The sequence below is a fragment of the Patagioenas fasciata genome, chromosome 7, assembly GCF_037038585.1.
Source record: "Patagioenas fasciata isolate bPatFas1 chromosome 7, bPatFas1.hap1, whole genome shotgun sequence".
NCBI classification, from domain to species: domain Eukaryota; kingdom Metazoa; phylum Chordata; class Aves; order Columbiformes; family Columbidae; genus Patagioenas; species Patagioenas fasciata.
Window position 1 is genome coordinate 12,454,178 of NC_092526.1, and position 23,054 is coordinate 12,477,231.

The 23,054-nt window shown below is 43.4% G+C and overlaps 1 protein-coding gene across 8 annotated transcripts in view; it reads left to right on the top strand.

Moving 5' to 3' along the window:
- Window positions 1-23,054, top strand: part of SEMA5B (semaphorin 5B) — a 268,808-nt gene that overhangs the window by 231,866 nt on the left and 13,888 nt on the right. For 6 of the 8 annotated variants that reach the window (XM_065840807.2, XM_071810814.1, XM_065840805.2 and 3 more), the window contains 9 exons: window positions 3,249-3,430; window positions 6,506-6,649; window positions 8,117-8,264; window positions 9,647-9,872; window positions 10,520-10,738; window positions 12,652-12,822; window positions 13,709-13,858; window positions 14,766-14,810; window positions 17,955-18,160. In XM_065840807.2, the coding sequence (XP_065696879.1) occupies window positions 3,249-3,430; window positions 6,506-6,649; window positions 8,117-8,264; window positions 9,647-9,872; window positions 10,520-10,738; window positions 12,652-12,822; window positions 13,709-13,858; window positions 14,766-14,810; window positions 17,955-18,160 (1,491 nt within the window). Of the gene's footprint in view, window positions 1-3,248; window positions 3,431-6,505; window positions 6,650-8,116; window positions 8,265-9,646; window positions 9,873-10,519; window positions 10,739-11,248; window positions 12,186-12,651; window positions 12,823-13,708; window positions 13,859-14,765; window positions 14,811-17,954; window positions 18,161-23,054 lie in introns of those variants that run through there. The other 2 variants (XM_071810817.1, XM_065840808.2) reach the window with 2 other exon arrangements.

The window sequence follows — 23,054 nt, forward strand, 5'->3', positions numbered from 1 at the left end:
TTTTCTTACTAATCAGCGCCAGTCTCCCCACTCCTATTTTTGGGGTGTCTAGCAGGCTTGTACCCAGTTCTCCATTCCTGTGGGCTCAGCCACTCAGAGCTGCAGTGTCTGGGATAATCCTGCTCTGGCCCACACTGGAGCATGTCCAGTATGCAGGGAGGACTTCAGGTGCCAAGATCAAAATGTATGAGTCTCTGAAAACTTGGCAGATCTGAGTCGCTTTTTGTGGAAATTGCAAAAGGCGTTACAGTGACATGAAGTTCAGTTCCTTGCTCTAAACACTAGCTTGTTTCAAGGAAAGGGTTGCTACTTATGGACATTCTTTTTCCCTAGCTTTGATTTTAGAAATGTGCAAAATATTTTGACTGAAAATTTGCAAGAAATTTCAGGTTCGATCAGACAGCCAACATGAAAACTTCCAGCTGAAATAATTGAAGCTTGGCAAAGTTATAAGCAGTTGACATCTAATTCCTAAAGAGGAAGCACAGGTGAATCAAAAGAACAAGGAATGCTTTTAGCCTTATCTGTAATATCAGAATAAGCATTGAAATAGCTTGGTAGAGAGAGCTAGGAATGATCAGTCTCGACTTATTAGATCCTGCACTTGAGCCTTTAGATGGCACAGGGAAGAAATGAAAAGGTGACGCCTTTGGTGGGAGAATGGCAGTTTACACAATATGACAACTCTGCTATTGGTAATATTGTCAGGTGACAGAAGGGCATTTGATCACAAATGTTTTTAAAGACGTCTTCTCTGTCTCGTGGGCACTATGTTGGCTACAAAGGATTTGCCGTGTAAAGATATTCCTGGAAAAGATCAATGCGTATTGGTTTTTATCCCTCTTCCCAAGTTTGCTCTTTTGAGGATATATTTATGAATTTAAAGATGGAATAATAATCCATGTATAATTTCTTAAGCATAAAAACTTCCCACACTCACAACGTGACATGTTTATAAATCTCAACATTTTAGTTATGGCTGCTTATTTGTTTAATTTTTGGGTTGCTTCCCAGTATTACTTATGAGCCAATAATTATTTGTCAGCTTTTTTTTTGAAGCCACGGGCCATATCATACCATTGATTTCTGAACAGAACTCCCTGCTGGAATCAGCAAAGCTTTCTGGCTCAAAAATGAAAAGAAATGATCCAATACTTGGATTATGACTTTTGTGAGGCAGGAGGAAAAAGGAGATAAAAATCTAGCATTAAAAACTCAAAGTAGTTCTTTTGTTTTTTCTCCCCCTGACTTTTAGCAACCCAACTATATTGATTTTTCACTACACGCATGTTTAAAACAGCAAATTCAACAACAAAACTCAGTGTTCTCTGGGCATCTTGCCTTGTAACCTGCAGCCCAGAGCAAATTTTTATGACTACATGATAATCTAATGCAAACAAAGGTTTGCAACAGATGCTTGAAACCCTCCAACTACAGCCTGACAAGCACAGTAACAGATCTAAATTACTTCCATGCCACTGCTGCATAATTCTGCTGCTGCTGTAGATGGGTGAGAGGGGAAGATGACAGCCCACCAGAGGTGCGCTGTGAGTGTTTAACGCAGTGCCAGACTTGGAGAGTACGCGCGGAGCAGCATGTTTCAGAGGATGTGTTTGAAAGCACCACTGCTGTGGCTGTGGTTGGCTCCCTGTGTGGCTCCTGAGCAGGCTCGCAGCCTCTCCGTGCCTTGGTTTCCTCATTTGTAGAGCATGAGAAATTATTTTCCCCTGGGGCAGCCCAGGGGACTGATCCTGCTGAATGCAGGGCTCAGTGAAGTATGGCACAGTGGGGTTTGTCAGCAGTAGCTGGCTCAGATTTGGGGCCAGGGCTGTTTGCCAGGGCGGCAGCTTCTTCCTGTCTTCACCCCTGCTTGCGTGTGACACCAAGGCCAAATCCAGGATTGCCTTTGCCAGGAGTATTCGCAAAGCCACTGAGCATCTGAGCACCCCATGGGTGACACCAGTGGGAATGAGCCACTTGCAGGCAGCTGCCACCAGTGCTTCCACACCTGCGAGACACTGTGCTTTGGGACATGGGGTGGAGAGGACAGAGGTTGCTGCCAGAGGAGAGTGCATCATGGTGCTGCACTGCAGCAAGGAAATAGCTGCACCTGGGCAGGGTCAGCTTGGATGTCCTTCTGCCTTGTGCTCCTGAAGTTGGGAGCAGAGGAGATGCCAGGGCAGGGGTGTCCAGGGCAGCCTCCCAGACATGGCCCTGGAGCTGCTGGATTTTGCTGTCAGAGCTGGTGCCAGCGATGGAGCGGGCACGAGGAGGCAGCGGGCCCTGGGAACACTCCCAGTGGGAGCAGGCAGCACCCGCCTCCTCTGGGCAGCCTTGACTGGGCAGCTCGCTGCCCCAGCCTTTGGCTTGGCGCTCAGCTAGCAGCGCTGGTTCAAACAAGGGACAGTAGAGCAAGATCTGACACCCTGTCTTCTGCCAGTCCTGGGCTGAAATAGTTCCATTTTTTATGCTTTTGTTCTGCCAGAGCTGCCATATTTTTACTTCTTCATTACTGCGCACTGGAAGCTCAAGCCCCAGCCTGTTCAGGGCTGTACAGGCACGAAGCGAAGGGCAGAGGAAACAGATAGTAGCGCGCTCTGGTCTATAAGTTGCCCTGAGATGAATTCTTGCTCTTTAGCCCACTGTGTGATCCTCAGCATTAATTCTAGTCACCACCATCTCCTTCGCTTTCTATCCTTCACCCAGCTTAGCTGTTTAGGCTACAGCTCTGTTTAGAAAGGGAGCCAGTTCTTACTGTGTGTTTGACAGGGCCAGGCCCTGCGAGACCCCAGTCTCAGCCGGTCACTATGGTTATGCGAATGCTAACTCAGAAAATATCCTGCAGGAACAGTCCCAAGCATCGCTGAGGCAGGAGCATAATGGAGGGGGGACAATCAGCACCGTCTGCAGGGTGGCTTGAAAGGCTGAAGCTGCGCAGTGTGGGACGGGGGCGCGCGGTGGTTTTGTGGCAGGGCAGATGGATGCGTGTGCCTGGTGTGGTGCTGGCTGGGTCGGCTTGGGTGCCTGTGCGCACATGTTAGGTATGCAGGGTGGAATTTGGAGGGTAAATATTGATGCGGCATTGTCTGAGAACAACTCTCTGTTTTGAATCCTGCTCACAAGCACAGACAGCTCCCATCTAAGCTGCATCCTAATCCCCCCAGCAGCTTTGTTTGCAATTTCTATTGTGGGGCTGTCTCCAGAAATGTAAACTTACTATTAATGACCTTTGTTTCTTTTAAAATTAGGTGAAAAACCTGACAACAAATGGAAGATTGGGGCCTTGGTCCCCATGGCAACCTTGTGAGCATTCAGATGGGGACAGCACAGGCTCCTGTATGTGTAGGTCACGTTCATGTGACAGCCCTCGTCCTCGCTGTGGAGGTCGCAGCTGTGAAGGGGCCAGGATTGAGGTCGCAAATTGCTCAAGGTATCTCAGAATCTTTGTGCTTTTTAAGAAGGGGACAAGAGTTGTGCCATCCACAGCTTAGCTCCTTCCTTGTGTTTCTGTGACCATGTTGTTGTATCCAGCCAAACTGAGGCGTGTGAGGTCCAGCTTGAAGTCAATGAGAAATGAAGGAACCCAGAGGTCTCAGAGAAGGGCCTTCAGCCAGGTCTCTTGGGTGATGGATGCTCCAACTTAATGTACACATTAACTTTTCCTACTCTGTGCCTTGGTTTCCCTCAGCAAAGAAGGTACGGCAGAGGTAGCTGTTAGCCAGCTGAACAGCAATAAGCTAAAAAATACAGTAAGTTTATAATTTTTCCAAGTTTGGATTCCGAAGTTACATTGCCAAAAGCAAACAGATTTCCTTCAGAGCAAAGCTTGTAAAGACAGGGCCTAACCTCGCTCCAAGCAAGGCTTGTTTGCCTTGTTCTTCCAGTCTGTGAGCTGTCTGCAGCACGCTGGCTGGGTGAAAGCAACAGATCATCGTCTGGCAGCAGCGGCACTTAGGAGTCCTGCCTGCCGGGCACAGCACTCGAACAAACTCAGACAGCTCAGCCCGTGTCCAAGTGCTGCCTTTCCAGAAACCCCTGAAGCTGGTGCTTGGGCAGTATGGAAACTAAATGTCCTCTGTTGGGTGCCCAGGTGTAGCCATGGTGTTTATGTCTGTGCTAGCCCACCACCCTCAGGCTACATGATGTCATGACTCAAGGCAAGAGGAAGCAAAAGGTTAAGCACTACTTAACCAGGGTGGGGCCAGCCAATATTTTTGTAAATATTGGGTCAATACAGTTTTTATCTACTTTATCTTCTCCATAAATGTTCATTCCATTAGGGACAGCTGTCTCTTGACTCCTCCCTGGAGATCAGCATTGGGCTTGGCACCAGAAATACAGCAATACTTATGTTTTAATTGGCATCTCTCCTTCCAGTTGTGGGCTGTGCTGGCCCAAAGGCGTGCAGTCATTCCTGCCCTTGGGCTGCCACCGTGGGCTGAGCGCAGCCTTCCCAAGGCTGGAGGCTTTTTATGTCAGCAGCAAGTGGAAAACATGCCAGTGGGATGCTGCTCTGATGGCAGAAGAGGCAGGAACAGCTTCTAAGAAGGGGATGAAAAATAGATTATTCAATCTTAGGACACAGGAAAACAGCATGGTTTGAAAAATAGGGACATCTGGTCATCCTACATCCTCCTCAGCCCTCAAATTTCCTTTAATTGACTTCATATGGCATTGAGATTCCTTTTTGCAAAGAGGAAGCAGGGTGCCTGAAGAAGAGTTCCATTAGGAAGCTGGAGATTTGAAAATGGAAGGTGTCTTTATTTCTGTAAAAAATCCTGGAACACAAATAGATGCTGAGAATTGTTTTTTGGGGAATTTTGAGTAGAAATTGCTTTCCCTTTTTTTTTTTTTCTTTCTGCAATAACAGCAACCTTCCGTTTGATTTTTCCTTTTTGTGATTTTACATATAGTCTTTCTTTTGGGTTAAGGAATGAGGAGGTAGTAGGTGGGATACAACATGGCAGAATAAGATGGAATAGTCAGATTTTTGTATAAGTGAGTTTCTTGTTCTTTGACCTTGTTTGGGGTGGGAGAGGGGAAGGGAATGAGGGAGAGGGATGAGAGAACAAGAGGAGGGGAGAAACATCTAACAGGATTCTGAAATAAAGCTGCCAAGAACCAGGCAAGAGTTGATAACAAAAACAAAAAGTGTGAAGGGCAACGTGGGTTTTAACTTTCATCCTCTGCCCTGATTGGTGCTCTGCCAGAAAATATTTCTTGCCAGCAGTGTTATTAGTTCAGTAAATGCTTTGAAAATTAACATCTGTTTTCAAGCTTAGCTTTCAAGAGCCAGAGAGCACCTGAGTTGTTTTTAACTAGAGTTTTTAGAAAGCTTTTTTTTTTTAAATTAAAAAAAAAACAGCCAAAAGAAATGAGATTTTTTGGCTTAAGGCAGTGAAGTGTCAAGATTAGGCAGTTCTGTAAGACAGCGTTGCCACTGGCTCCATACGAAGCGAAACCTGCAGCACAGAAGAGATGAGATACAGTTCCTCCTCCTGCTCCGAGGTTAAGTAATGCCGCTAAATCCAAGGAAAGTGAGCTTTAATTAATGCAAGATTTTAAAGATGAGAATGTTGGCTTCTGTGCAAGCAGGCGGGAGAGTTTCCACGTGGCAGCACCGTTGCAGCACTGGCCGCTCGCACGTGTTCAGCCTGTTGCAGGAGCGAGGTGCGGAGCATTTGCCAACATCTCTGTTGCAGAGGTGTGAACCAAGGGGTTTTACATCACGTTTGCTGCAGGCATAGTTACCACTGCTCAACAGAGATGCAATCACTCATTAAACCACGAAACTTGATCCTGCTTCTGAATTCTTAATTGCCTTCTGGTTTCTACAGATTTAAGGTCACGCTGCAGTGATGTCTGCAGGCGGCCATGAAAGCTAGAAACAATTATTGTTATTTTTAATGAAATTTAAGATTTCTACTTAATAGGATTCAATGATGAAGGCTTCAGGAAAACACCAAATATTATGAGGTTTGTGATAAAACCATGGGAGCTGGTAGTAGTAACGCTGTAAGAGATTTAAAGCATCAGTACCTACTGGATTAGCAAGGGAGTAGGTTTTTTTATATCTTTGACACAACTAGCATTGCTGAGCCTCAAAACCTGCACTGCTTGTGTGGAAGAATCCAGGACATACAACTTTAGGATGAGCCATTGACTCAGAAAAGGGGGGTTATGAGACATAGAGGAGATGAAGGGGGAATAGTCAGTGAGAGTTACAGCAACGACACTCTTGCCTCCTAGGAGGCATTTTCAAAATCATTCAATATTGGCTTCATTATTTTCCTTTCCAGTTCTTAGTAGACTTCAATGGGAGGAAGGTTAGACCAATGCTAAACACTTTTGAAACTCCCTTTTCTAGAACTCTGCTGACGTGAAGTCTAGTTGAGAGGAATAATCTCTTCTCCAATGAGCCAGTGCCTTATGTGTTTTGTTGTTAAGCATGGCATGACACGAGCAGATTGTTGGGTAACCTGTTCCCTCTCACCCCCTTTGTTAGAAATGGCGCTTGGACACCCTGGTCGTCCTGGGCCCCCTGTAGCACCTCCTGCGGGATTGGCTTCCAGGTTCGCCAGCGATCCTGCAGCAACCCTGCTCCACGGTACGGTGGCAGGGTCTGCGTTGGACAGAGCAGGGAAGAAAGGTAAGAGGCGTTCCCAGTGCTGGGTGGTCACTTCTGTGGTTATAGTGTTGTCACCTAGAAGTGGTGGCTCTTCTATGAATGCAGAATAAGGCTGTTTGGCTGAATGCACAAAGCAGAAGGAACGTTAGAGCCTGGGAGAGATGAGGATGCTCATATGCATGGCCACTCTCTTTCAATGTGTCTGTGACCATCAGAGACTTCAGAGCTGTCTCCCCTCTCAAGCAGGTCCTCTCAGACCTTCACAAGTGTTCCTGTCCCCCAAACAGAGGGCTGATCCCCTCAACAAAAGGAGCAGCTGTGCCTACTGTTGGCAGTGTAGAGTTTATCGATACAGTTAACACTGTTCTGATCCATCCCTGAGGAGGCAGGTGAATAAGTGCAGCTTTCATTGCCGATGGCACCAATCCTAAGTCTATATTGTGCTGTTGCATCAAAAGAAGGTCAGGACAGAATATAGCTTAACTCACAGATTCAGTGCTGAGTTTTTGCAGGGCTCACATCAGAAAAACGTATTTTTTCCCCCTCAAAACTAAGCAAATTTCATGCAAAATCACTAAAAGACAGTACTTCTTGAACCTACTGAGCCAGCTGTGCTTCAAGGCATGCCAATTTGGTTTCCAGATTTGACATTTCATTAAAGGCCACCTTTGCTTGGTAGTAAGCTGTTGCATGTCCCTTGAGTGGTCACTTAAGACAGATCTCTCTGCATTTCTCAGAATACAAAGGGCAATTCATTTAACTTCCTTAATTCAGGACACTTTAATGTTTGGTTTGATTTGTGGCCATTCAGAATGGTCCTTTTTGGGTTTTAAAGACTACATCTGAGTCAATTGCAGTCCTGCGTGATTCAATTTGAGAACGATATTGATTAAAAAGCTGAACAAAATTAAAGTTGCCTTTTAAAATGGGAACATGAAATAGCATTAATTTAGGGCCTGCTTGTAGATGCACTTAGCATCTAGTTCAGCTCCAGTTGCAAACACTAGTTTTTTAGGGTCCCAGCAGCAGTAAGGGCCAGATCATGTGAAGAGAAGATTGTCAAGAGTTTAGCGCCTGCCATTAGTGACAGATCCATGTTGAGTTGACCTCCCATTAGGCATCCCATTGAAAATATTTACCATCCACTCTCTTTATGTCACATGGGCTTCAGCTTATGAGCTCTTTTGTGAATTCAGTACAAGTTATGAGCTTATAGGACTTTCAGGACTTTCAAAAAAGCAATCTTAATCATTTACTTCAGCTAGCTTGGTGAGCTCAGCCTGGTTAACCACTCCCTGTTCTGTACAAAGGGCACAGTTCTCTGCCGTGAATAGGAATGTTGCTAATCTGTTGTGTCAGCCTCCTGCTGGCTTTCTGTGCTTGCACGAATTTCACCCAAATGCAACTTGGAGTCTTGCATTCACCACCATTTTTTCCCCCAATGTGCTGACATGGATGTTTTTTGAACAATGCGCTTTCTTCTTTCAGATTCTGTAATGAGAACAGTCCATGTCCATTACCAATTTTTTGGTCTTCATGGGGTCCTTGGAATAAATGTAGTGTGAATTGTGGTGGAGGGATTCATTCAAGGCAGAGGTCCTGTGAAAATGGAAATACATGTCCAGGTTGTGCTGTGGTACGTATTGTTTATTGCCATTGCATAAGGGGCACCTATTGATATTGAGCATCTAGGGACTTGGTATTTAACTCCTCTCTTCATCTTGGTTTTATTTCTCAAGTTAAAAGAAAATTATATCCTCAGCTTTTGCTGGAGAGGATGCTGAAATGAACTGGGGAGCAGCAAAGTGGCAGATTCCCAGAGTTAATGAAATAGGCATGTGATTGTGTGTGTTATATGTGTGTGCATGTGTGTGCAAGTACATGCACACACAGGTAAGGACAGATCGGTGTGTAGAACATTTCCTTTAGGCCTCTGTAAGCTCAAATATCCAGTCCTTTACCTGAAAGCATTTTTTTTTCTTCTGTCCCACTCCCAAGGATGATCCTGTTGAGTCAAGGAAGGCCCTACATGCGTTGGAAAGGAGTCTCACTGTCATACTTGAGTAACCAACAGGTCAAACACCTAGTTAACCCATCAGTGAGGCAATGGCTACGCATTTTCTCTCTCTATTTTCCCTTTCCTATTCTGGCAGCTGTTACATGCAGCTGTTGTAATTAGTTTTATGGAGAGTTTTCTTTCAGTGTAAGCAGATTTGATCTGGAACCTCCCATCTGCTCACAAGCTGTTTGGCATTTACTCTAGAATCATGAAGTCCTGAAGCATTACTTTTCTTTTTCCTCTGCCAGAAAAGACTGGTTTACTTATTTATTTTTAAACAGGGATGCAATGTTTGCCACTGGAATTCCTCCCACTAGCGGCAAGAATCGTAAAGACCCCACATCACCCCATCTCCATCCATCCAGAATATTGTCTGTGCTCAATGGATGTTCTACAGCAAGGACGGCAAATGGTTCACAGCCCTCAATAGAGAGTTCAGAAAGCCAACCAAACAAAAGTAGCTGTAAAAAGAGATCATCTAAACCCATCTTAAAAATAAAACAATAAACTTTTCAAGGAAGAAACCTAACTGACATTTTGTTCTCATGGGGCTCCTCTAGGCTGACCTGAGAGCAGCATCTCAGGGTCACAGCAGAAAACTTATTTGCTGTTATTATTATCTATTGCCTGAATTATTCTTTTCCCCATAATGCACCAAGCTTTTGAAACCCCACAGGACGTTGAGTCAGCAAAGAAACACAAACCTGAGGGAAATATAAAAATAGCAAGCACAGTTCACCCTTGAGGTCCACCTGAAGCTATGCACCACCACCACCTCCACAGTCACCACTTTTTGTGCTGTGCCCAGCGCAAACTGGTGTCTGTGAGGTCAGATAAGGTGGATGGAGATTGTTTTGGATGCAGAGGGTACTGTTTTATTTTCTGGGATGTAAATAAATCTGTCAGTTAGGCTGCTGCTGCTTAATAAGTAAGGAGAAAGTGAATTTCCTTCTTGACAGGAATATAAGACCTGCAACCCAGAGAGCTGCCCAGAGGTGCGCAGGAACACACCCTGGACCCCTTGGATGCCCGTCAACATCACCCAGAATGGTGCTCGCCAGGAGCAGCGCTTCCGCTACACGTGTCGTGCCCAGCTGTCCGATCCCCATGAGCTGCAGTTCGGGAGGAAGAAGACCGAGAGTCGATTCTGCCCCAATGATGGCTCAGCAGTGTGTGATACTGACTGTACGTCTTGCCGGCTCTTGGGGCCATAGGGCAGGCCTAGATTGGGTGGTAGAAGGGGGATCCTCTCAGAACAACCAGAACCCAATTGTGCCTACATAAGTCTTGGCATGTATGACTAGTATCACTGCAGAATGGCAGGGATGGAATGAGCCCATTGACTTGGAAGTCAACACGGTTGTGAGCTCTGTGCTTATGGTAGTGTATAGATTTTTTCTTGCTACTGCCAGGCAGAGAACAGGCAAGTAATGAGGGTGCAGAGAAGAGACAAACCATTCTACAGGACAGTGTGTCTTTATGCTTCTTTCTCTCTGGGGGTCCTCTTGTGAATAACCCTTGGGGTTATTCCCTTTGCTACTGCTGTGATGCAAGGAGTGTCCTGAGGGCACAGCCTTGATTGCCACAGTTGCCCAGAAGGGTCTTTTATCAAGGTTCTCAGTAGTCTCAGTTTGTGTGTGTCCAGATTTCATTTTGTGTCTAGCTTAGCTATAACCCTGTGGAACAAAACTAAGAGTTTTTGCTAAGAGTTTAAACAGAACCTCTTTCCCAGGGCACAAAAATCCTGATTTTACCAATGAGCTGCAACCTTTTTTAAAAGACCAACAACTGATTGATTTTTATCATGTGGTATCTTTTTGTTTTCCTCATAGCTCTTGTTGATGACCTCCTCAAGACTGGTAAGACCTCTGCACGGATTATCAATGGGGGCTGGTCCTTCTGGGGCGCCTGGTCTTCCTGTTCCAGGGACTGTGAGTTGGGCTTTAGGACCAGGAAGAGAACATGCACAAATCCTGAGCCTAAAAATGGTGGCTTGCCCTGCGTGGGGTCAGCGATGGAGTACCAAGACTGCAATCCACATCCCTGCCCAGGTAACTATGATCATCTTTATCACCTTCCTGAGTGAAATTCAGAGGTGTTCTTCCCCATCTTAATGGTTGAGCCACAAGAAAAAAAAAATCAGTATATCCAAGCTGCCTTTTTTTTTTTTCCTTTTAATTTTGGGGATTTTTCCTTTTTTAAAAAAAATTAAAAATTGGGGGATTTTTCTTTTTTTTAAGCTATTGTAATGACCCATGTATGTGATCTTTAGTGCTATGATTTATGTTTCACCTAGGCTCAGAGTATAACACAGCCACATCCTCTGGAGAAAATAGTGTTGTGGCTTGTCTAGTAAGTTTTTGCTTCAAGAAGGTTTGATGCTCCATCCAGTGGAGGGCATTGTGGTGCATCTGCACCTAGATGAGGAAACAGGCTTAATAAATGTGGCTTAATACTGTGTTGAGATGCTTGATGTGGCGGTTCTTCTTGTGAATACTTGTTTCTTCCCCCTCTCCTGCTTACGTATTGTTCTTGCGATGGGCATCTACTCTTGACATCAGTTACCATTTCCTGCACAGCCAGCAGGGAGTATTCTTGCCTGGTTTCCTGGTTTTCGAGTTTGTCCTCATGTTTATGTTGCACTCCTGGTCCAGAATAGTAATAATAGACTGTTGACTACTGTATTCTCTCTCCCTTATCCTCCTTCTTGCTCTGTAATAACTATTTAAACTAAATTTAAGTGATCTTACACAAATTACCTTGCCTCTTTGCAGTTCTAGGAATTATCTACCTCTGGCATTATAGTTTGTGGCCTGCACTTGAAAATGCTCTATTATAGTAGTATTATTATTATTCTAAAATTCAATACAAAGATAAAATTCCAATGCAGATAGGAAAATATGATCAGAATGTGCAGCAAGAGCATAGCAAGAGTGTCAAATATTGCACTCTATGGCCTATAAAAAGAAAATAACTCTAGCACTATAAAGGCAGCTATTAGTACTATTTTGGAAGCTCTCAGTGGCTTTTCACTAATGTCTGTGCCCTTCTTCTGTGCTGTTTTCTCCCCTTGGACACTATGACGTTTTACGATCTGTTCTGAGCGCATGATTACTATTTCTCTGTGTCTCCTTCCTTCCCTGCCTCACTCAATGTGTATACACAAACCCCGGGTTTATCTTCCACTAAGTCATCAGGTTATTGTCTTCTGAAATAATGGCATGTGGACCTGCAAATCAGGCAGTCTAGTAACCTGACAAGGGGGGTGGGAATTAGGGGTCTTAAGTCCCTCCCTAGTTTTACTATTAGCTGGTTATGGGGCTGTGCTCAGATAAAGCCTGTGAGTTTCTGTTTTCTGAAGGCTGGGACTAGAGGACTTGGGACCCCCACAGAAGGGTGCTGTATAAACTCCACTTAGGTTGTACAGCACTCTTTTCCCAAAAAAATCTGATGTTGATGTAGACGAAGTGTCAGTAGACAATATAATAGTAATGTCAACTCTTTTTTATAAAAAGGGATGGGATGGGATGGGATGGGATGGGATGGGATGGGATGGGATGGGATGGGATAGAATAGAATAGAATAGAATAGAATAGAATAGAATAGAATAGAATAGAATAGAATAGAATAGAATAGAATAGAATAGAATAGAATAGAATAGAATAGAATAGAATAGAATATTCCAGTGACCTCGCTAAGTAACAGTTTCTATTTTGGCACTTCATGATGCAGGGTCTTTTCGGGCATACTTCATTCTGCATCTGCAGAGTGCAGCACACTCGTACCCTCTCTTGATATGAAGTTTTTGTTGTCAGGCCCAAATGTCCTGGGGTGCAAGAAATTGCTAGCTAGTCTGGGCAGGGTGGGTCTGGAAGTTGAGATACTGGGGCTCTTCAGCTTTGTCACAGTGCGAAGAGTAACCAATGGCATCTACCTCTCTCTCCTTGCTTTTCAATGTACTCAGTGAAAGGCTCATGGTCTTGCTGGACTCCTTGGTCTCACTGCTCAGCAACCTGTGGAGGAGGACACTACCAGCGCACGCGGACTTGCACCAATCCAGCTCCGTCCAGCGGAGAGGATATCTGCATTGGTCTGCACACTGAGGAGGCCCTTTGCAACACGCACCCCTGTGAAGGTAGCCAGTTCTTGTCCCTGCTCCACCTGGCTTGGATGGTGGTGGGAGCAAGGCACATCTGCAAAATGTTTAAAAAATAAATCAGAAACACCACCAGTTAGAAGCTTTTCTGTTCATTCAGTAAATGTCTATTGAGCCATGGAAATTCAACTGTAGTATTCAACTGCAACATATCATGTTTCTCTTTACCTCTTTACTAGCCTATGCTCTGGACCGGCAAAACCTTGTTAAAGGCTGATCCATTTAAAGTAATTGAAAAAACAGGAGCTTGGCTCTTCAGTGTGGAAGCTTAAAAGACAAACAAAAGGAGTCATGAAGCATCAGTCTATATGGTTGCTGAAGGGACAATCCTTCCTTTTTCTTGCTCAGACAGGCAGATGAGCATGTGCTACAGCTCAGAGGACAGGGTTTAGACCTATGCTGGTTTTGAACTGCCTGTGTGTATTGTTGATGCAGTGCAGGCTGATTCCTGCCCATGGGGACATCAGCAAAACTAGCTGCTACAACTTGTGCTGGCTGTCAGGGTGCCCCTGGAAGGCCACCTCAAAAATTTGAAGTCCTGGTGCAACATTGCCCCGTCTAGCTCCTTGTACATCTTAACCAAAGCGCTGATATAGGAGCTTTTAAGACTCTGTGCTGTGCAGTTCTCCACCCAAGGGTTGGTTCAGTCTGTATTAAGAAAACTACAACCTGACAAGTAGGGTATGATGCTTGTATTGTTATATGAAATGAGAAAATTAAATCCCCTAAAGGCCTCTGGAATAGATGTGTGAAGAAGGCTCAGGCCAGGATCTAGACATCCTTTAGCATGAGGAAAGTCATCTACAAGGGATCCTTTTCCTTCTTGATGATGTTGTCATTGTGTTTTCCTGATGTGGCATTTCAGGTGGCTGGTCAGAGTGGTCGGAGTGGAGCCTGTGTAATGAAGAAGGCATCCAGTACCGCAGCCGTTATTGCGAGGTACACAGCCCAGACTCTTCTCAGTGCGTCGGAAACAGCACGCAATACCAAGATTGCCTGTATAATGAAATTCCTGGTATGTACAGTGTCATCAAGGAGGGAGAGGGTGGTCCAATTCAGGAGAGCAGCTCGTGCCCAGACTGTAAAGATACACTGAGATTTTCTCTAGTATAAATTGGGTTTGGATGCTTCTAGAAAAGCAAGGAAACAAACAAACATGTTATAAAGTCCCTTGTGGAAGGCACAGGATAACTGGCATTCCTTTAAGGCAGCTTAGCTTTTCTTTAAAACAGAATTACCTAGTTCCATAATAAGTAAATAGTATTGCTTCACCTGAATTGAAGCTTTTAACTTTGCATAGTTCATCTCAGGCTGGGTTATAAAAATTATGTCTGTTTTCAGTATGAGCATGGGCAACAGAAGTTCCTTAAGTACAGGTATCAAAAGAAGCATCCCAAAAGAGCAAAGAAATAAGGTGAGGCAGATGGAGAAAATTGGTGTGTGAAGTGGGGACATTAATCAAGGGTCTAAGAGACTGACACTGTGGAAGGATAGATGGTCATCAACATCTTCCACCCTGTGTTTTGTGGATATTGAATATTTCAGACAAATATTTTATATGAGTCTACACTGAATAACCCCTTTCCACATGTCCTTTTATGGACTACAGTGCCCTGGCTTAAAAATCTGAAATCTCTCGGCAATGGTACTCTTCTTTTTCATGGTTTTCTTAGCTTTCTTATTTCCCCTATATCAAAAAAGCTAAAAAGCGATCAGGTAACAGCACTGTAACTCTCAGGTCTTTGGAGATGTTTTGTTGCATGTGTTTCACACTCTGAGCTTATCATTCAATTTAGAGAGACTCTCAGCTTGCTGCAGAACACATGAGCATCTTCTCATGTCTGGAGCACAGGGGGTTTAATTACTAAAAGAAGTAACGTGATGGCAAAATGATGACTTTCTCCAATCTTCTCTCTGTTTAGTGATCCTCCCAGCCTCCAGCATTGATGAGAGCACAAACTGTGGAGGTAGGGTACCATTAACTATATATCTTATTTTTATCTTAACCTGGCTTCTTTTCTCCCTGTGCAACCAAACCATTAATCTATACAGCTCATATCCCACTGATAGCCTTAATTCCACTGGAGTCTTGCTGTCTGAGTCAGACTGGAGGAATGTATTGCATATCCAATTGTCAGTTCCAAGATTTTTATTTATTTTGGGGTTTGGGCTGGCCACTGAGGGTCATTAATTACCAGGGAGCACATTGCTGGACTCTCTCTACCCACAGGGTAAATGGTGCATGAAAAAGGAAGGGATATTCCCCATTACACCACTGTAAGCCTCCAGCTGTTTGGAGGCAGGTGTTTTTAAATAACCTATAAAGATCTGAGTGAACAGGGTCTCTTAGATCCTTTCCTGATATAGGATGAGATTAGAGTGTATACTTGTTCTCCAAGCACTTCCTTTCATTCAAGTCCTCACCTCTCACAGAAGTTGTCTCCTTTCTACATGTAACTTGGAAAGATCCAGTCATTAGTGTCACTTTTCCACTGCCCTAGGAGCCCCTATGATAAAAATGCAGACTGAAGAAAATGGCAGTTCCTTTGACATTTTAAAATGCTAGTTTCACACTAATGACCATGTCAATTCCTGCTAACATCACATCCCTGCTTTCCTGAAATCTAGATGATCTGCAGGCTGCCAAAATCTCTTGTCCCTGTGGAGATCGTGGCAAAAAAAAAAAAAAAAGGCATGCCACCCGTGGCATGGAAATGTGGCCTCTCAATTTGTGACAGTGGGGCAATCAATGGAATTAAGATTTCAGCACCTGCAATGTAACAGTTGACTTTCTGCATCACTCCTCCCTCAGAGGGTGCAACGCACCTACCTTGGTTTCAGGACTCCTCACTAGGGCTTGCATTCTGCTGTTATGCACGACATCCACATGTCCGTCGTTCTCCACCACCATTGTATTTGCTGTTGCAATCTACATTTAACCATAGCTAATATCATTTATTACTTAGTGCTCCACAATATTTGGCAAAGAAGACAATCAATAGAAATTCTGTTGATGCATCTCAGAAAATCTATATTTTGTAAATGATGAACCAGAAAGCTTCCCCCTAGGGATTCAGATACTGCAAACAAAATAATTTGGTTTTTCTTCCCTAAGATACAGCTAAAAGTAACCTGAAAAATCAGATGGGTCTTTCAAAGGTGAGAGGGAAATGTAAGAGAGCTTTATCTTTTAGAAAAGATTTCCTACTGTAGTGATTTGGTAAATGTAGCAGTGAAATGAAACATTCACTGCAATATAACCAAAGCTGGACAGGAGGAGAATGTGACAGTGTCATGTGGCATATACTGTGTTTAACTCTCATGAGTGATGTGATGTAAAGCAGGCAGAGGTTTTTAGAAAAAAAAAATGTCTTTTTGGAACAATCTTGTAACATTTAGTAGGAAATTATCATCTTTCTGCTGCTTTTTGGATGATCATCCGAAACACAATAGAAAGTGGTAATTTTGCAATAGAATTTTATAGTGTGGTTTAAAAAATAATGTAGCTCGTCAGTTGAATAAATTCTGTATGTTCCTCACTGTAATTATGATTGAAGTGCATTATTTTGCTGTAGAACTCCACTAGTTTTGTCCTTTTTAAACTCAGGAGGATATTTTTTAACTAAAGATTAGAGGAGAGCAGTAGACTAATGGGCAGAATTCTCCATTTGAAAAGCATATCAGTTAAAATGTAAGATGACACCAAAAAATGCACACCGTGATCAGACTAAGAATGAAGCTCATTTAAAGCCACTCTTTGAGTAGTCCCTTCCATTTCTCTGCACACATTCAAGGCAACACAGCAGTCTGTCCAAATGAATTGGCTTTTTAAGTGTTACAGGAATTTTAGCGCTGCGGTCACCGCTGAGCCGATGTGGCTGTCCCCTGGGAGACCTGGCCTGTGGGGCAGCAGCTGGGGTCACCCCCCAGGCACTAGGGCCCCTGTCATTCCTGCTTCACAGATGATAGAGGAAAGACAGTAGATTTTGGAGCCATCATCACTCCCCGCTGCACGTAGCAGAAGACAAGGGGGCCATAAAGTTTTGCCATCCAAGATTGCCTCTGGTTGCTTCGCTAACTTGGTGGCTGTAAAGTTTGCTGCTGTTTGTTCTGTTGTAAGTGGAGATCTGATGGTGGTTGGTTTTACCCTGTGGGTAAAAGTCTCTGAGGTGAGGGAGGAATGAGGAGCACTGTTTGATTTCATGTTCCCCCTGCCAGCCGGAGTTGTGAGTCAGGTACCTCGCAGCACGGGGATGCACAGCTACGGCTCCTTGCAGAGGTCAGTGCTGAGCGTGGAGGGTGCTGCTGCCATCCTGCGTGGAGACATCTCTGCAGGACGCTTTTATAGTCTGAGGGTTTTTCTGTTTGAAATATTTGTACTGTAGCTACCCTGCTGGCACCTGCCTGCAGCTTGCTTCCTATCTTTGCAGGTTGTGGAGAAAGCAAACAAAGAAGTGTTTTTCAAACAGTTCCCCCCTTTCCTTTGTCCACCTTATCTTTCTCATTCCCCTGAGGACCCCTGTTTCACTGCTGACCGTACAAATACACCTCAGAGGTAGTGCAAACATGGCCAAGGCAATGCCACCCCATGAATAAGCAAGAATGCTGAGCACATTTGGATTACATGGGGGAGGAATGTGTAACTCCCCCAGCCCACATCCAGTCCCACAGGCATTTTGGGCAGCTGACAAAAAGGGCTTTTCCCTCCCTTCCCCTTCCAAGAAACACTGAGCATTTTATCCCCTTTTTTCCACGACACATACATGCTTTGGAATCCATTAATGTGCATTGTTTGTACTGCTCATTTCTTTAGCTGTCAGCTTAACATAATGTTTACTTTCAATATCAATAGAGGGGAGAGAGGAGAGACAGGGAGGGAGCTTTGAGAAAACAATGCATGAACCCGTTAAACTGCACAGGCAGAGCTGCAGTGGGGAGACTGATTTGCAGGAAGATTATGTCAGTTTATGTTAGAATGTAAGACTCAGGCTTTAACAGCTTATTAATGTTGAACCCGAGATGTCATAGCTCTGATTTGCACCTGTGGTCTTGTCGGGAGAGGGAAAAAGGCTGTTCTTTGAAAATAGCATCTGTTGTCACTTCCCTTGCAGGTTTTAGTCTCATCCATCTGATTGCCACTGGGGTCTCCTGTTTCTTCGGCTCTAGCCTCTTAACATTTGTGATTTACGTGTACTGCCAGCGCTGTCAGAGGCAGTCCCAGGAGTCGACTGTTATCCACCCAACCACTCCCAACCACCTCCATTACAAGGGCAACACAACCCCCAAGAATGAGAAGTACACTCCTATGGAGTTCAAGGTAGGGTACTTGAGAAATGCCACAATCGACTTGATACTGTTTGAACAAATTCTGTATTTATGTCATGGTTGGAATTGGGTAGGTTTGTGTTTCTGTGCCCAGCTGTTGTCATGGCACATGGGGTTGAAGGGGCATTTGTCTGTACTGTCACAAAGGGGTTAAAAAGTCCCATTACTGCAATGGGATTTTGTTCTGTTTCATAGTCCTGATGAATGCCAGTCTGGCAAATACATATCAAAGTACTCCAGCCCATTCTAACTATTGTATGCATACAGATTTTCCTTTAAGAGGTCAGTAAGAGCTCAGTTTGGTGCATTGTTAGCATGTAGTAAGAGGAAATGGAGGGGAGGAAAAATAAAAATGGAAACTTCGTTAGACAAATAGCTGGGAAAATACTTATTGGTAGGATAAGATTCTGGAAATGCTTTGGGAACTGTCAAAATGGAACGAATGAGAAAGCAGAGAGGGTTCTGCTCCCTCGGTCAGTCCTGGACAGAACTTAGTCCAGGCAGCCATGACGAATATAATGATAGCAGCAGAACTGGGAGTTGAAGCCTTAGGAGAAGATGAGTGTTGAGTGGCATACTCTGTTGGCATGTCTACTTGCTAAAGAGAACATCACCTGTTGTCTGAACAAATAGGACTAAGGGTGCAAAACCAAAATGCTGAAACAGTAGCGCATCATTGTATTTGAGCATCAATCTCCAGATGAGGTGTGGGATCAGCAACAGGAGCAGTGGGATAGGTGAAGGTGCTTCATGTCACCACAGGAGGAACAGCCCGCCTGAAGTCACTTGAATAGTGTGGAGCATTATTTGTGACAGGAACACAAAGCAGAAGGAAACCCTGCAGCTGCTTGCTCCTCCAGATAGCTCTGTGCTGTTGACATTTTGATTGTCTGTTTCTGCTGATCTGGCCCGGCTTCTGACTGAGACCCAGCAATACGATCAACAGTGGGGCTGTTGCCAAGGCCTAAATTCCCTGGGTGTTGGGGGCTGTTTCTACATAGGGATTTTTTAATGCTGGGCACAGGATGATTCCTGATACATGGCCATGATTGGTAATGTGAATACGCATCAGACCTAAGAGCTTGCATCAAATCATTTGAAAAGAGTCAATGTTGTTTTGGTGTTTTAAAGGAAAACAGTTTGAACTGGAAAATAACAGACCAGTTTGGCAATAAGTATGTGCTGAATTCCTCACGTTGGGCATTGCAGCACCTCAGAGGATCCTGCTGCCTATAAATGCAGTCTCGAAAACAACTTTCCTAGCAGCGTAAGGCTACAGTTGCATAGAGTTTAGTAAGGGGGCAGCCTCATAATGCGAGTCAGCATGGATTTGTGCAAAGTAAATCATGTCAAGCAAATTGGATTCCTTTTTTAAATTAAATAAATATTGATCTAGATGGGAGGGAAGCAGCAGACATATTGGGATTTTCAGAGGCTTTTAACAAAGTTTCACAGGATGTATTATTCTACACACTCTGCATATATGGGTTAGGTAATAAATTATTAAGACAAGTAAAGAACTGGGACCTGATCCTGGAAACTTCAAACTATGAGAGTAATCCTTCCAGTTATGTGAGCAGTTGTGGTAAAGTCAATAGGAAGACCCAGATGAGAAAAGCTTGTAGGAATAAAGAGATGTTTCTTATATAGCAAGCAAACAAAAAAAAATAGAAGAGAGACAAATTTATTTTTGTGATCAAAAGCAGGTAGTTACAGGGTTGGTTTTGTGTTAACATTTTCTTCATTATTTATGTTAAGCTGTTGTATGGTATCAGATGATGCTAAAATAGGAGGAATGGTTAAAATTTGGAAGGATGAAGTTGTTCACAGAATGATCTTGGTCAATTGGGTAAATGGAATATGAAATGCAATATGTCTATACTGAGTAGTGTGGTGGAGTAGAATTAATAATAAAGCTAAGCAAAGTTTGAAATAGCAGCAGATTAATAAATGTAGTGTCGGGAGGGAGCTGACCTCGTTGATAGATCCATCTCTGAGTACTTGATCTAGTGTGTAGTAACAGCAAGCAGCTGTTAGAATCTTCTTTCGAGGGACATAAAGAACGTGGGCATTAGATCAGGTTTTGAAAAATCTAGTTTATTTAAAGGAAAGCATTAGGTAACCGGGACTGTATGAGTTAGACTGGGGGGAAAAAGGACTTGGACATGAGGAGAGATAGACCAGATGGGGCTTATTTATAGAATGTTAGGAAGTGAAAGAGTTCAAGTACATAAATCTGCAGTCATTGGACAGACCAAAACTAAATGTTTAGGAGCAAGGGGCTACTTGCTGAGAACTCAAAGTCATAGATTTTCAGAATGGTGAATGAGGCAAAGAGATTTACAGATAGGGTAAAATCTGTTTATCAAGTGAAGCCCCTTTTCTCTATTCCTGTTGAACATTTCCTAATGTTTCTCTTCTCTATTGACCCTCCTTTCTTAAATTCTTGCCTGAAAATGTCTCATTCAACACTACAAATTTGTCACTCCGCAGTGTTCCCTTGAATATAGCGTGCAGTAAGAGGAAGGCTCTGTGTGCTCTATGCTGTGTAATTACTTACAGAACTTGTTATTAGCCAGCTTTATATTTAGGAATAACTGGCAGATATTTCTAAGGGTCAGGAGGGAGTTTTTCATGCCTTCAAGGAGCATGTGTGATTTTATTGTGATGCTACACAATTAACATTCAAATGATGAAGGAGTTAAAATTCACCTTCTGGAAAATGAGGGTTGGACCGAGCTTGAATGTGAGCCCATCTGAATTTAAAATCTGTATGTATGAAAGAAAGTGAAAACACCTGAAATTCCAGATTCTAAACTCAAGTATGTTTCTATTCAGCAATGCCAAGAAAACTGCCCCCAACGTGTTTTAGGTGGTGAGAGCAAATGAATCATTGTAGGGGGGTGTGTTTGTGTGTGAAAGAGTTAATAAATCTGTGATTAAGGAAGTACATGGTGTGTAGACTACTTTTCAGTAGCAGAAAATGGTATTACACAGTGACGTGATGGTGGCAGAAGGCTGAGCATATACACAAGTCTATTATTTTCCGTTCTTTGGTAATAATAAGCTTTCTGCAACCATCTTTAGTTTGTTTTCATCTTGAAATATCTCTGTTCTCCAACCAGCAGGTGAACACAGTAGAAAGTTTGGCAGTGTTACCTTCAAATGTACAGCACTGAATGCAAACTCATAAATCAAGGTGAATTTTATATGAAGGCAGGTTTTAATGAAGGAAGTGCTAGCTGATATGAGCCTTGTTGGACATTTCAGCACAGCAATGCAGTAATGCAGATGGGAGGTAAATATCATACATAATGGTGACCTATTGATCATTTAGCTGATGCTAACGTGCCTAGGCAGTGTTTTGCACAAGAGTGTTTTATTTTTCCTGGCTTCTTTTCCCTTCTTGTTTTGTTTTCTCAAGAATGCTGTGAGGTTTATTATTAGCTATTTTATCCATGATATCGTAAAAGATTTCATGCATATGCATTTACCACCAGCACATTGGCTTTGATTTGTTATTCACAGATCGTAGGGAAGAGACCTTTTGGGTCACCTAATAAGCAGTTCATGTTTCATTAATTGGTTAAAGTTCATACAACACTCTGACAATATTGAAGACTGTGCGGAACAAGAGCATAATGAAATAAAAATTATCTGCTTTTCACATTTTGTCATGATGGGTTACAGAACCACCTAGAGCCTTCCCAGTACTGCCACACCAATTAGTTAATAACTGGCTATCAAAGCAGAGAGGAGATCCTATTTTTTAACATTTTGCTTTAGCTACTCAGTTACTTGCTCATGTGAGTTACTTATTAGTGTCACGCTGATGGAAAACCAGATGATCCTGCAGTAGAAGTGGGAGGATGTAGAGTCAAGGTTGAGCCCTTGTGAATTCGGAGCTCTTGGAACAGCCACACATGGAGAAAGGGTTTGGACTGAACTCCTTCCTATTGCTAAATCCTCTGCCAATAGAGAGAGCCAACATTTTATTCTACACAGGATTTGGACAGGCAAAGACATCTGCACGTTGGTCCAAATCCAAAATCCAATGACCTTTGGATCAGGCCAGATGGGATTAGTGAGAAATGTAAGTTTGCAAGATGGTTATGGTGATGATTCTGCAGATTTTCTTCTTGATTGTGCTGGATAGGCCTTCCTCTGCCCTTCCTTCCTTAAACACAGCTTTAGTCATGAGTCAAGCAGTCAAACTCTTTCTGCGCTGATGCCTCAAATAAGCTGAGGAAGCACCTGAGCGTCGCATCTGCTCTGGGCGTCACCGCTGCTCTCACAGAAGCTAAGGGCCAAACACTAAAGTTGTGCTCAAGCAAAACAGTCGTTTATGTCAATAAGCAAATTTATTGTGTGGGAAGATGAGGTGACAGCTGAGTGAGATTGCAGGATATGGCAATGAAAGAGGGAAACTAAATACTTGATGTATAACCTGATAATAGAGGTTTCTAGGAGGACATCAGAACAACACACATCACCTTCAGTAGGACAGTGAATCCTGCACTTGCCCAAAGTTATACAACAAATATAAATGCAGCTACCAGAAAATTGAGGGAATATTCAGTAGATCACTTGGGACTCTGTATACATTAGAAACTACAATGAATATTTTTAAATAAAGTGAGAACAACGCTGTTGAGAATCAAATAGCAGTTTAGAGCAGACACCACCTGCAAAGGACTCCGGACACTGTGATCCACACTTCATTACTAATCCCGAATAATTCATGGCAATAAAATACCGAAGTGGAAGGTTGTGAAACAGAAACCAATTCTGTCTTTGGAAGAAGAATCTTTCTGAATAAAACATCAGGCTGGGTGGTTGTTGTAGTTTTCAACACTGCAAAAAGAAATAAAGTTCAGGGTGTAGGA